This window comes from Lathyrus oleraceus, chromosome 2 (genome assembly GCF_024323335.1).
Source record: "Lathyrus oleraceus cultivar Zhongwan6 chromosome 2, CAAS_Psat_ZW6_1.0, whole genome shotgun sequence".
Classification (NCBI taxonomy): domain Eukaryota; kingdom Viridiplantae; phylum Streptophyta; class Magnoliopsida; order Fabales; family Fabaceae; genus Lathyrus; species Lathyrus oleraceus.
This window is the reverse complement of record NC_066580.1, coordinates 15,755,481-15,769,553: the sequence shown is the minus strand read 5'-3', so window position 1 is coordinate 15,769,553 and position 14,073 is coordinate 15,755,481. Positions and strand designations below refer to the sequence as shown.

General features: G+C 34.2%; 1 protein-coding gene across 1 annotated transcript; it reads right to left on the bottom strand.

Moving 5' to 3' along the window:
• Nucleotides 1-1,197: 1,197 nt before the first annotated feature.
• Nucleotides 1,198-7,160, bottom strand: LOC127117689 (DEAD-box ATP-dependent RNA helicase 32). The gene is made up of 8 exons (XM_051047780.1): nt 6,620-7,160; nt 5,455-5,730; nt 4,473-4,796; nt 3,897-4,088; nt 3,621-3,776; nt 3,011-3,432; nt 2,539-2,696; nt 1,198-1,933 (listed from the first exon to the last, which is right to left on the bottom strand). Exons 1-8 carry the CDS (start codon nt 6,986-6,988, stop codon nt 1,599-1,601), a joined length of 2,232 nt encoding a protein of 743 aa, XP_050903737.1. The 5' UTR covers nt 6,989-7,160; the 3' UTR covers nt 1,198-1,598.
• Between the last annotated feature and the right edge of the window lie 6,913 nt (nt 7,161-14,073).

Genomic DNA, 14,073 nt, shown 5'->3' with positions numbered 1-14,073 from the left:
CTAATTTTCCCCCTAATATATAATAATAATAATAATAATAATAATAATAATAATAATAATAATAATAATAATAATAATAATATGATTATATTAATAATATGATTATAATAATATATTTCTTAATTTTAAAACACGAATCAACAAATAAAAACTATTTTCAACAAATGAATCTATCATTTCATGCTTTATAAAATAACTATATAATAAATATCTAAGTCTATATCATTTCCACTATCACATATTCATCAAATTAATAGAATTTAATTATTGTTTTTCATTTTATTTATTTTAGTTTTCAAACCATATACTTAAATAGGGCTTATTTTAGAATCATTAATTATTCTTTGAAAAAATAGGGCTTAAATATTAATTTATAAAATTATTTAAAAAAAAAAGAAAAACATAGTCAAATAGCATGAATGTCTAATAGCATATAAGTTAGACATGGATGTCCGCTGCTCTCCATTCTGCTTTCGTTCGCGCCATTAACTTAAAAGTTAAAGAAGATTAAATAATTATAGTCGAATCCAAATGTCAATATTACACAGGAGAGATGGCAAAACCAAAAATGTTAGATGGGATCTTCTTTCCATGTTTTTGAACTTATAACTTATAAGCTCATATGACAATAAAAAAATTATTTTATATATTTTCTACAGATCAAGACTACATAAAATATACATGTCCTACGAACCGAAACTACTTAACTTTCTATTATTTAATTTATTTTTTCAACTAAAATACACATTTCTGACGTACCAAAACTATTTAATTCTATTATTTAATTTATTTTTCAACTAAAATACACATTTCTGACAGACCAAAACTACTTAATTTATACTAGTATATCTTGTATATATATTTTTTAACCATCGTTTTATATACATTTTTTAACCATCCCTATTTCGAACTAGTTTAAAAAAGAAAAAAGAGTAAACGGCCAAATCGTTACAATGTGTTCAAAACAACAACAAAAATGTCCAGTTCAGGAACCCTAGTTTGTGGGTTTTCTTCAACCAATCCTACTGCCTGTGTTCTCCGTCTCCCAACTACCTCATTTCCAATTGATCATTCATCGACAATTTGTTATTTTGTTACTTTATCAAATTATTCATGAAATGAGAAATAGCAAAAACTAGAGAAAAAACAATGCAAATGAAACCTAGTAACCATGGATCCAATGTGTTGCACGCCAAATAGAACAAGTGCTTTTGACATTAAACAATAAAAATAGTAGTATTTTTTACTGGACCCAAATACAAATTTCCACATAAACCTATGATTACACGACCAATAATCTAAGTTCTCAGTTACATTCATCATCAGTGTCTTCGGCCATATCCTCAACTTTAACATCGAAAAAAAAGAAACTGTATAACTCATCCATAAAATTCAAAACTGTAACCAGACAAAAGTAGCTGGTAGTAACTCTTCTAGGCCATTGGCTTTGCTAATAATAAATTTAATGGTTAACAACTTAATTCGCTTACTGCCATTGAATGCTGCAAAATTCATTGTTCATTAAACTTCTCTAATGCGATCAAAATTTCCTCTATTTTTCATATTGTTGACGTGATTAAACGTCATATATCTGCATCCTATGCTTGCATGGATTGCAACAGCTTCAAAGCCAAAGCTTCTTGCTCCTGCAAAGTAATACCTTGATTACCTGTGACTTCTTTTCTTTCACCCTCGTCACTGTCACTATCAAAGTATATTTTACTCTTTTTATGGCGGCGTTTATTTACAGTTTCGTCTTCTTCTGACCCAGAGATATTATCTTGGTTGTCCTCTTCTTCCATATTATCAGCCTTCCGTTTCATTTTCTGCTTGATTCTTTTTTCTCTAAGTCGCTGACGCTCTACAAGTTTATCTTCCTTATCTGCCTTCTTCAAATCCTCTCGCATCCTTTTATAGTATTCAGCTTTTTGTTCTGCATGAAGATGAGAGAGATACGGAGATGTCAGAATAAATAATATATTGCATGCTTTAGCAATGATCACATATAAATTAATACTGAGTCATACAATATTGTGAACAAATGGGGTCTAGTCCCAATTAGGTTGAACTCAACAATGATCACATACAATGTAACAATTATCACATACACAGAAATTGTACTTATGTCACAATCTATTGGGAATTAATGGCTGTCATATTCTTTACTTGTGCATTTAATTTAAAGTTTTAAAACATATTTATCATTTTAATAAAATTAATAAAATGACGAAAGCAATGAAGCCCCCGATGCTTGTTTACCATTACTGAAAAAGATAGAATGGGACAACCTACCCAGTTGCCACACCATATTTCCTTTGTCCAATTTGACTTCCAAAACAAAAGACCATAACATTGAAGTTATAGATTTAAGTTTTAAATCAGCTTGAAAAAGAAAAACAATAGGAAAGGGAGAAAATTTGGCATTCAGGTACGTCGACATAATAGATAATGCAATTGATACATAGCTTTACAAACAGACAAGGATCTGATTTTATAAATTGTTATTTCTGTTAAAAATCTGGCTTCAATTGCACATACCTGGATCAATTAGCAATGAATCCTTGACACTTTGTGTGCCAGCAATCCTGGCTAGTGGAGGAAGTGTGTTGCCTTCATCATCGAATACAACTCGACTCCCTAGTGGTCTATGCAAGTTAATCTTGAGCTTTTTTTTCTTTAATAAACGAGTTGCTGGTCTGCATACGAAAGATCTAAATCAGTAAAAGAAAAAGTAGAAGCTCAACACTCTCCACGCCAAATGATCCCCAACAAGAAATATCACAAATCCTACTTAAAACAATTCAGATTTTGAACTTTTCACAAGCCATCATAAGCTTTAAATTAGAATGTCCATTGTCTCAGCAATGTGAAACCAGAAGACTTCTTTCAAAAAAAAAAACAGAAGACTAGTATGCCCAAATTGAAACTACAAAAATAACAAAGCAACATTGTCAGAAAAGTTGTCTAAACTACTTTTACAATACTACTGAACACATATAAAGGGACATACATTAATTCTCCAATATCAGCTGACTTCGTGTCATCTTCTTTTGAGGTATCAGCTGCTTGAAGAAGATCGTTTTCAATTTCCTCGTCTTTGAAAACAATTTTGTCTAGCTTTTCTCTAGAACCTTCTAAGACATTTTCCTGGTTTGGATCCACTGGTTCAGCTAAATTTGATTTTGTTGACACAGCTTTAGATTTAAGTTTCTGGTTTATAAAACGAATTTTGGGGGTCATCGGTAGACCTAATGATGCTGAATACTCATCAATAGGAAGTTTCAAAATATCAAAAATCTCTTTATCCTTTTGGAGATGGATGGATCTCAAGTAGGTGACAAATGCCCTTTGGGCTCGCTGCTGAAGTTCTGGGTATTTGACTAGTAAAGATGCCAACAAGCTGGACACTGGTTGCAGTTTTTCTTTCTTTGGCTGAATAATCAGCAAATAAAGCATCGTAAGCAAATATGTTAGAGAAAACATGACACAGACACCAAGCCATATAAGAAAATGACATCCATAAATCTGAGAAAACATGACACAGACACCAAGCCATATAAGAAAATGACATCCATAAATCTGACACATCGATGTTAAATGCATTTCCAGAGCAAATGTACCTTGACTAAATGCACTGGAACCTTTGCTGCTTCTAACTTTTCAAGCATTTGAGTTTCTGAAGGCAATAGAAACAAAACTGACTTTCCATCAGATTTATAACGAGCAGTACGGCCAACTCTATGTATGTAAGATGCTACATTTTCAGGACAATCTACCTACATAAATGTAAGAGAAAAGTTAGATTCTAACCATAATAAGAAACTTTCACCTTCCAACCCCCACCTGAAAGCCTTAAGACTCGAGTTGAGACAAGAAGCAAGAAGCAAAACACTCACCTGAACAACCCAGTCAACTGCTTTATTAAAATCAAGGCCTCTTGCAGCTACATCAGTTGAGAAGAGAACTGAGCGATTCTCACAGAACTCGGAATATATTGCCATTCTTTTTTCCTGTTTCATCCTCCCATGGAGGCACTTCAACGGTATGCCAGGGTGAAGTTTTCTAAATGCTTCATAGACATAATTTACCTATTAAGCAGGGAAGTGAATGTTTAATGCTATGGAAGATATTTGAGCTCAGGAGTGGAAATTTGCACCAAAAACACACATAAACATGACCAACACAATCTTTGTAAATGGAAATACTTTCTCCCTGTTAACATGTAAGAATTGTCAACAGTTTGTCCTGTAAATCCTTTAAAAGCCTTCCAATTACAATAAACACAATTGGCACAGCTGATAAACCAGAACAGAAGTTCCACAAATGCAGACTAAGGGACAGATTGATTTGTGTACTTAATTTTTAATTTTGTAAACAGTTTTGTAAAATTCTTTGAAGAACTATTTTTCAGAAAATGTGATTCCAATCAAGTAGAAAAATCTCCTTGACAAAGGACAGAGAAGTGGAGTTACCTGTTTACAGCTTGATAGAAAGACAATTGTTTTGAACTGTAGATGAGTCTTTATGAAAGTCCACAGCATATCTAACTTTTGATCCAGAGGAACAATCATCACAATTTGCTTCAAGAGAGTAGGAGTGGCAGCCACAGACTCTTCATGTACACTCAGATACTCTGGGTCCTTCAAACTTAGTCTTGCAAGATCTTGAACTGATTTCGTTTGAGTTGCTGAGAAAAGCATAGTTTGCCTACGTTTTGGTAACTGTGAGATGATTGCATTTAGTTCCTTCTTGAATCCACTGTCAAGAATACGATCAGCCTCATCTAGTACCAAAACCTGTATCCAAAAAGTCCACTCAATCATCAGCTATTTTTACAAAAGATAAATATCTGTGACCAAGTTCACCTAGCAAAAACAAAACACCCTACTTTGGAACATTAAATTAGAGCTATTTTCAATAAACTTCCTAACAAACACTTTTTGAAAAGAAAGAAATTAAAAAGAATCCAGTAATATCTACAAGTATTTTTATGAAGACTCAAGAGTTTTTTGAAGCAATGGTTTCTCCTATGAGCTGAAATTAACTCCAAACTATCTCCTTTAATTACTCCATAAACTCCTATAGGTTGATAAGGACTTCCCTTATTAGGAGAAAACCATAAACTCATTTTAATTGGAAAGCTCCTTTAAGTTAAAAGCTAATCCAAACTTAGCCTTATTATGTTATGCCTAACAAGGACTCAACCATATAAAAATATAACCACAAAGATACAATGCTTCAACCACCATTACAAAATCACCTAGGTAGCTGCTATTAAGGAGGCAAAAAATTGAAGGTCAGCAAAGCATAGAAAAGTCCCCGAGGTTGTTAAAAGACAATGAAGCTAAAATTGAGACGATAAAATGTTTGATCGCATTCTCATTTCAGAGTAAGATTGAGGTTAATCTAATCCAGGATATAAGAATATATAAGAAATAAAGATATTATATGGACCTGCATCTGTGAACAATCAAAATTAGGAGTTTCATCCATGTGTTGTAGAAGGCGACCAGGTGTGCAGATCAAAATGTTGAGCTCGTTGACACGTTCTTTCTCAGTGTCAACATCCTTACGACCACCAATGAGGAGACCAGCACTAAAACCATGGTACTTCCCAACAGAATTCAACACCTCGAATATCTGACCAGCTAATTCTCTTGTAGGTGATATTATTATGCTCCCAACCCCATCTTCCGGTCCCCATCTCTCTCTATACAATTTCTCCAACACCTATCATTCACAAAATAAATCCCCAAAAACCAAACAAATATTAACAAACAAAAAACAAATCATCAATTTGGTCTCAAACTCGTAGGAGTAAACAATTTAATCTTAAGTAAACCATTAATTTAGTAGAACATGTATCACTTTCTCTTTTATTCAGTCCCCAAACCATATGAAAATAATAAATAGTACTTAAAACAATATGAAATCCATCAAACTAGTCCCTAAACTATAAAAAATCTGTCTCTTTAGGCTATTTTTGGATTGATGGAACATAACAAAGCAGAATAAAACATAACATAGCGGAATCTGGAGCGGATTGGAATATAGATCCCCCTCCATTGTTTGATTATTTTATTAAAAATGTCTCACTCCATTGCATACACCTCAAATTGGATGGAACAAAAAATAGAGAATTGGATGGAATGGAACAGAATAGATCCCATCATGTTCCATTTCACTCCATCCATTATTTGTAATCCAAATCATTAATTACCACTCCATTCTATTCCATTACATCTCATACCACCAATCCCAACATACCCTTAAACCCTAATATCTCATGCCAATATATAACAGCGGGAACTAATTTTAATAGTATTTCATATAGTTTAAGGGCTACTTAATATTTTAGTATAAGGACTAAGTAGGAGATAGTGTTACTTAGAGACTAATTGATGGTTTAGGCATTAATCTTTCTAACTTGCCTTGTGACAACTAAAACCCTAAAATTGAACACTTTCATTCAATTAAAGGACTAAATTAGCAAAATACTGATTCAATAAAAAGAACACAAACAATCAAGTATATACAGAAAAGTTTCACCATAATCATTCAAATTTCAAAATCAAATAAAACAAATCCCTAACGCTAACATAATTAGTGAAGCACTCACTGGGATAATGAAAGCAAGTGTTTTCCCGGAGCCAGTTTTAGCGGCACCGAGAACATCACGGCCACAGAGTGCATGAGGAAGAGAAGCTCTTTGAATATCAGTCATGGAAACGAACTTGGAGCTTCGCAATGCGTCTTTGGTTTTCTTCGACAGTGGCAACTGCTCAAACCTCACGACGCCGGCGTAGCGGGAGAACGTATTGTCGCCGAGGTGACCGACAGGGGAGTTTTTGGGGAGAGGTGGTAGAGACATTGGGTTCGAACCGGAATCTGGTTTCTGGAACTGAATCCATGAATTCAACTGCTTGATATCATCTTCTTCTGAGAGGCGTTGTTGTTTACGAAACTGTTTGGATTTAGGTCTTCTCATTGTTCCTCAATAGAGAGAGGTGAAGCTTGAAGATGAACAGAGAAACGTCGTCGTTTAGGTTTCGTTTGCGGCCGAGTAGTGGTTAGGTTAGGGTGTTCGAAATTTTAAAGCTGCGCAGACTTGCAGTAAAATTCACTTTTCTGTACATAGAAACAATAAACTGGTCTTGAACCGTTTCATAAAATAAACCGGTTTAAATTAAATGGTTTAAGAAACCAAACTTTTTTAAAGGGAGAGAAACGCCCTTCCGCAAAACAAATAATTTTTTTTAAGCTTAATTGCAATTTAAAAAGAATCAAAACTAGGGTTTTTGAAATAGGAGAAGGATGACAATCCGATATTGATATATATTTAGTTGAAAAATTGAAGAAAAATAAGTGAAAGTCAAACAAATTTGAGGAAGAATGAATAAAGAATGAGGGAAAATAACTAAGTATTTAAATTGTGAATTTAGTGAAAATTTGAGTGAAAAATGAGAGAGAAAAAAATAGTGAAGCTTCGGAAATAATCACATACACCATCGCCCATGCGATAAGGCATTAAAAGTTGCATCACGTGCGCGATACAGGGTATCGTGCGCGCGATGGTAACTTTTTTGAACCTTTTTCTGATGCCTTTAAAAGAGGTTTTTCAGCACTTTCACAAGGGTTGCAAAATTGGGAGATCAAGACAGGATTTAAGAGCATCGAGGGTGATTTTTAGGACATTGGAAGTCATTACTTCAAGGGAGTTCATATGTTATTTTCATCTATCGGTTGTGGTATTGTAATATGAATTATAAGTAGTTAAGCTCCTCTAGGTTAGGTTGTGTTATGATGAACTTATTTCTATATTGTAAGATTCTATGTTGATTTAACCGTTATATGAACTTATTAATTTATAATCGTACTCAATTGCTTCTTGTTCGTAATACTTTTTATGTGAGATACTCTTTTAATCTGATTTTGGGCACATAGGAAATACTGATCATTAGCTTATGTGTTGGACCTGGGACAATTGTTGTACTTACGCTGGTTGAATATGGATAGGACAATCCAAGTAGGGACATAGATAATTAATGTTTTATACATCGCCTAGCCCTACTTACGTTGGCAGACTAGGAATAGAAAGTTCTGAGTGGTGGTTAGTGAGTTATTTCGTGAGGGATCGGCTATAACGGTTTTGTTAATTCACTGTGGGATTATAGTGATTAGATCATTCATATAGGGCATCAAATATTAACAATAGAGGAATATGGGATTCTACAACACAACCTGGCCGTTTTCGTGACATTGTTTATTCTTTTATTTACTTTTCGAGCTGAAACTCGAAATCTCCCCCTTTTTACTATTTTTATATATTGCACATATTTTGTCTTACTTGGAGGCAGTCCTTGTGGATTCGATCTTTTTATTACTGCGACGTTATCGGTACACTTGTCGAGAAGTCATCAAATTTTTGGCGTCATTGTCAGGGACTGTTGAGTTTTCAACAAGGTGATGTTTGTGCAATTTTTTATTTTTTATTTTTAGTCTTTTTAATTTTTATTTTAATTTCTTGTGTTATCATAGTGCTACTAAGGGATTTTTTGTTTGTGTAGGCGCAGTTCAGGATCACCATTAATTCCATTGGATCCAGAAATTGTAAGAATCACACGTGCTTTCAGAAAAACAGTTAAAGAAGCAGCTCTAGAAGGAGAAAGACCATAAAAAGAGCAATTATCAAGTTCTTTTGACTCTAAAGAAGAAGTCATAGCGGCTGCACAACCCCTCACCGTAGGAGACTATTGTAAATGAACTAATGAAGAACAAGTTTCTATGGGGTTTGTACTAGTGGGCCTTGTTAACTTTGATATTAAAAATTATGTACTTTTAGGTTTAAGAGAAAATTCGTTCGATGGGAATGCAATTGGAGATCCATGGGCGTATATTGCACGCTTCTATGAAATAACTTCAATGTGCAAACCTACTGATGTCACTAAAGACCATGTTAAATTAAGGTTGTTTGGGTTCTCACTGAATGGAAGGGCGAAAGATTGGTTGATTTGCCTTCTGAATGGAACAATTCGGACTCGGAAGGAATTGGAGGATAAATTCCTTGAAAGATTTTTTACTACTACCCAATTTATCGAACGCCGAGCTGAAATTGTTAATTTTGAGCAGCGGGAAATTGAGTCGCTTTATGACACTTGCAAGAGATTTAAACTTTCGCAAATGCCTAAATCATAACATGAATAATATGGAGCAGATGCAAAACTTCATCAAAGGTCTTAAGATTCAAACTCGCATGTTGTTGGATACTTTCGCGAGAGGTATTATCCGCCAAATGACCAAACTATAAGTAAAAGACGTCATTGAAAAGGTGTGTATGAATGAGTACCGCTCAAAAAGTGAGAGGTCGGTCAAGCTTGAAACTATTGGTACGCCAAAAGGTATATTACCTCTTGATACTCATATTGCTCTTTTAGCTCAGATTGAATTGTTGAATAAAAAGCTAGCTGAAAGCAACTTAGGTAGAGCTAACTTGAGTCAGGTACAAGCACTTAGGTGTGATTTTTATGGGGGCGAACATACGAATGAAAAGTGTTCATTGGAAGGGGCAAGTGAGGAAGTTCAGTTTGCAAATTTTCAAAAGAACAAACTGTATTCCAACACATACAATTCAGGTTAGAAATATCACCCAAATTTTTGTTGGAGCAATAATCGGAATTCCAATGCCAATCAAGGGATGCTACAAAGAAAACAAGTTCCATTTCAAAGGAATTCATCACAGTTGGAAGAGACTTTGTAGAATTTTATTAAGTCCACTCAAAGTATCTTTGAGCAGGTAACTAGGAACCATGATACGTCAATCAAAATTTTGGAGACTCAAATTGGTCAATTATCAAGATAAATAGTTGTGTGGCCAAGCTCAAGTGGAGGATTCACCAGTAACACCATTGATAATCCCGAGAATGAAACACGCAAGGTTGTGGAAATGGATTTTGGGGTGGTTACTAGAAAGGAAGAAGCTTAAAAGGTTAAAGATAAAAAATTGAGGAAAAGGACGGGGAAATCGAAAAGAAGGAGAGTGGAAATCAAGGTGACGAATAGGAAAGAGGAGTCACCCTTGATCACTTTATTAATAAAAAAATTCCTTGGAAGAGAACAAAGGATCAAACTTTAAATGAACCGAATCCACCTTTATCGGATTAAATAAAACTACCATATCCCATCATTAAGAAGAAATTGGTACAGGAGGATGAGATTGGAATGTTTAAAAAATTTAACGATATGTTGAAACAACTTCAGGTAAGTCTCTCTTTTCATGAAATTTTAGAATTAATTCCCAAGTTTTCTAAGTTTATGCAGGTATTGATGAAAGGTGGAAAGCAGAAGTTGACGCAAGAACAAGTCTGCATGGTAGAAAAAGAGGAGATGGTAGAACCGTCAGAAGTTCAACCAAAGATGAAGAATCCATGAGAGTTCAACATCACTTACACCATTAGGGGGATAAAAATCCCACATGCTTTATGTGACTTAGAATCTAGCATTAATGTCATGTCGCTGAGCAAATTTAAGGAATTAGAGATATGTGAGATCTTACCGAGCAACGTGACACTCACTTTGGTCGATTCATCTATGACTTGTCCGCTAGGTATTGTATAATATGTGCTAGTTCATGTCGATGGTTTGAACTTCTCTGCAAACTTTATGGTTATCGACATCAAAAATGAGTCGGAAGGGTTAGTGATTCTCGGACGCCCATTCTTGGCAACCGAGAAGGCAAAAATATGGTGTTTAATGCATATCAATGGACACCATGTGTGGAGGATCTAGATACTTACTATCAATTAAAAGAGAAAGGTAGTGAAGTTCACAAATGAAAAAAGGAATTTTCACTGGTGTGAGGATATCCTTTGCACCTGATGTGTTTTGAGCATTAAGCATCGAGCTATTGACGGAAACGAAGTGTTGGGTGGGAGGCAACCCATCAATTTTTAATTAGTTTTTGTTTTTCAAATTTATTTTATTTCTATTCAAGATCGTATCAAGAGGAAGTAGTTACTCAAGCATAAATTTTCTATGAAGATCTCAATTGTCTTTAATAAACAAGTTTGTAGTTGTTTATGTTTCTTTCAGATTGCAAGTTTAGCACTTTAGCATTGAACAATTGATCCAAAAGAAACTTGATCATCACAATAGCAACTAGCACCTTGAAGGTGGAGGATAAGGAAAGAATCAACAGACTTGTACTCAACCTACAGATACCTTATCTAGTAAGGTTTGAGCAAAATATTTCCATTGTTCACTTTTGTTTCTTTATGAGTGTATCCATGCATTATTCTTTTATCTAGTTTGATTTATTTCTGATTTAGTTATCTGGTTTGAACAACACACACTGAGGCAAAAAAATTTGTTTATAACTTTGAGCCTTTGTAAACCACCATTTAGTAACCGATTTATCCATTGCTAAACACTTTGAGCCTAAGTCTTTCTTTCGGTGACGTAGCCTTAAATTCTTAGTCAAATTACTTGAAAGATCTTTTCTTTCCATCCTCTATTTGGAGTTAGGTAGAAGTATAATTCTTAGAGTTTATGAAAAAATATTACGTTTGGGGTTGCTCTTGGAAGTGAGCAAAGTTTTAAGTTTGGGGTTGGCGTACTAGAAAATATGATCTAAAATTTCAAAAAAAAACTGTTGTGAAAAGGAAGTGGAAAAAGACACTTCTTCAAAAAAAAGAATGAAAAAAAAGAGAATGACATTATAAGAAGGATAAAAACTCTCTAGTACTATCAAAAAGGAATCAAAAGGTATGATGAACGAAGGAGAACTAAGAACCTAACTCCAAATATTTAAACCTACTTTCCTAAAAATATCTTACCCTGAGATAAGCCAAGTTACAACCTGAAAAGTTCTTTAATGTGTGTTGCGATTTTTATGATGATATCAATTAGAACATGATCAAGTTAAGTTTAATTGGTTTTACATGTTGATTGAGTGATCATCCTATCCATTGAGTGAGTTATAGTAAGTTGAGAAACAGGTTGAGTACTCGTCAATATTGAAGATGTTTTCTGAATTCACCAGATAGAAGTTGGGAGCTAGAACCATGATCAGGTAAAAGAAATGTTTAACTTGGTGATGTTCGATTATTATTGTGCAACTTGTTGTTTTTTGAAATATGCAGTTGCAGGCGAGTTACTTAAGGACAAGCAACGATTCAAGTTTGGGGTTGCGATGACAGTCCGTCATTACATATATTTAGTCAAAGAATCAGAGCAAAACAAGTGAAAGTCGAGTAAATTTGAGGAAGAATGACAAAATAATGAGGGGAAAATAGCTAAGTGTGCAAATTGTGGACTTAGTGAAAAATTGAGTGAAAAAGAGCAAAAAAGAGTGAAGCTTCAGAAATAATCACATTCACCATCGTGCAACATTGCAATTTAAAAATCATCTTACAATTTTTAGTTATCTTATTTTTATGAATAAACAACTATAAGTCTAATGCTTCCCTAAGAAAGGAATATATCTTATCTTCATCCAAAATCTTAAAATAGTAAGTCACATATTTATAAATCTAACATTATAATTTTTTATAGGTAATGTGTGACTCGTACTTGTACTTATAAATCTAACATTATAATTTTTTATCACCATCGTGCATGTGATAAGGCATTAAAAGTTGCATCACACGCGATGCAAGGTATCACACACGATGATCACTTTTCTAGGCTTTTTTCTGACGCGTTCTGGTATATTCTGATGCCTTTAAAAGGATAAATTCTACACATTTACAAGGGTTATGAATTTTGGAGACTAAAGCACGATTTGAAGAGCACACGTGGTGATTTTTAGCGAATTTCAAGCCATTGGAGGATATCTCTTCAAGGAACTTCTTATATTATTTTCATCTATCAATTATGGTATTATTTTCTGAATAATGAGTAGCTAAGCTCCTATAGATTAAGTTGTGTTATGATGAACCTTATTCAATCTTTTTGGAATTATATGCTGCTTTGACTTTGTATGAATCCTTTGAATTATAATCTTATTGAGTTGTTTCTTAATCTTATTATTTTTTATTTGAGACTCTCTATTAATATGATATTGGACACATAAAGATTACTGACCCTTAACATATATGTTGGACATATGGCAATTGTTCTACTTATGCTGGTTGAATAGAGATAGGAGATTTTGAGTAGTGGCATAAGGAATTAACTTTATGTACATAGTCTAATCCTTCTTACACTAATGGACTAGGAATAAGAAGCTCCAAGTGATGATTAGTGAGTTATTTCATGAGGGATCGGTTATAATAGTTTTGTTAATTCTTCGTGAGATTATAGGATACGATCATTAATACAAGGCACCATATATGAACAAAAGAGGATAAGAGGATTCGATACACAACCTAATCGTCTTAATATTTCTGATTTGAATTCGTAGTTGGTTTTTCGTCCTGAAACCTAAAGCCCTCATTTACTGTTTTCCTTTACATTGCACAATTGTTGGCTTGTTCGAACACAGTCCCTATGGATTCGATCTTTTATTACTATGCACTATCGGTACACTTGCTGAGAAGTCATCACCATGGTTGATGAATTTCAGCGGAACACTGTGTAACACCCTTATTCTCCAACGCATACTTATATTTAAATCAGGTATTTTTTACAATATTTCACATAGGATGTTACTGTTAGAGAATAGCCATCCAAGGCGCAGCGGAATTTAAAAATTTCTCCATTTAGTGATCCTTACGAATGGGCATGATCAGTGATAGAATCGTTACCTCTTGTGGCGATTCAAACCTTTGGTGCAGATCTCTGATAATGATCAAAACCTTTGATACAGATCCACGGGGCGATCACGAACGTTGAACGATGACAACGTCTCTACTCAGTCCACACGAACGGATTCCTTCAATCGCAGTGCTAGCTGTTATGAATGAAGGCTTTGAGTGAGAGAAAGAGGGAAACAAAATTCCAAGTCTCTACTTGAATTTCTGTCTGAGTGAATTAGAGTTACAATGCTTCTACCCAAGGGGTTCTATTTATAGAACCACTTGTGTGGGCTTCAAGCCAAAAAGCCCACTTAAGTGCATTTTGGCCCATATCTCATAA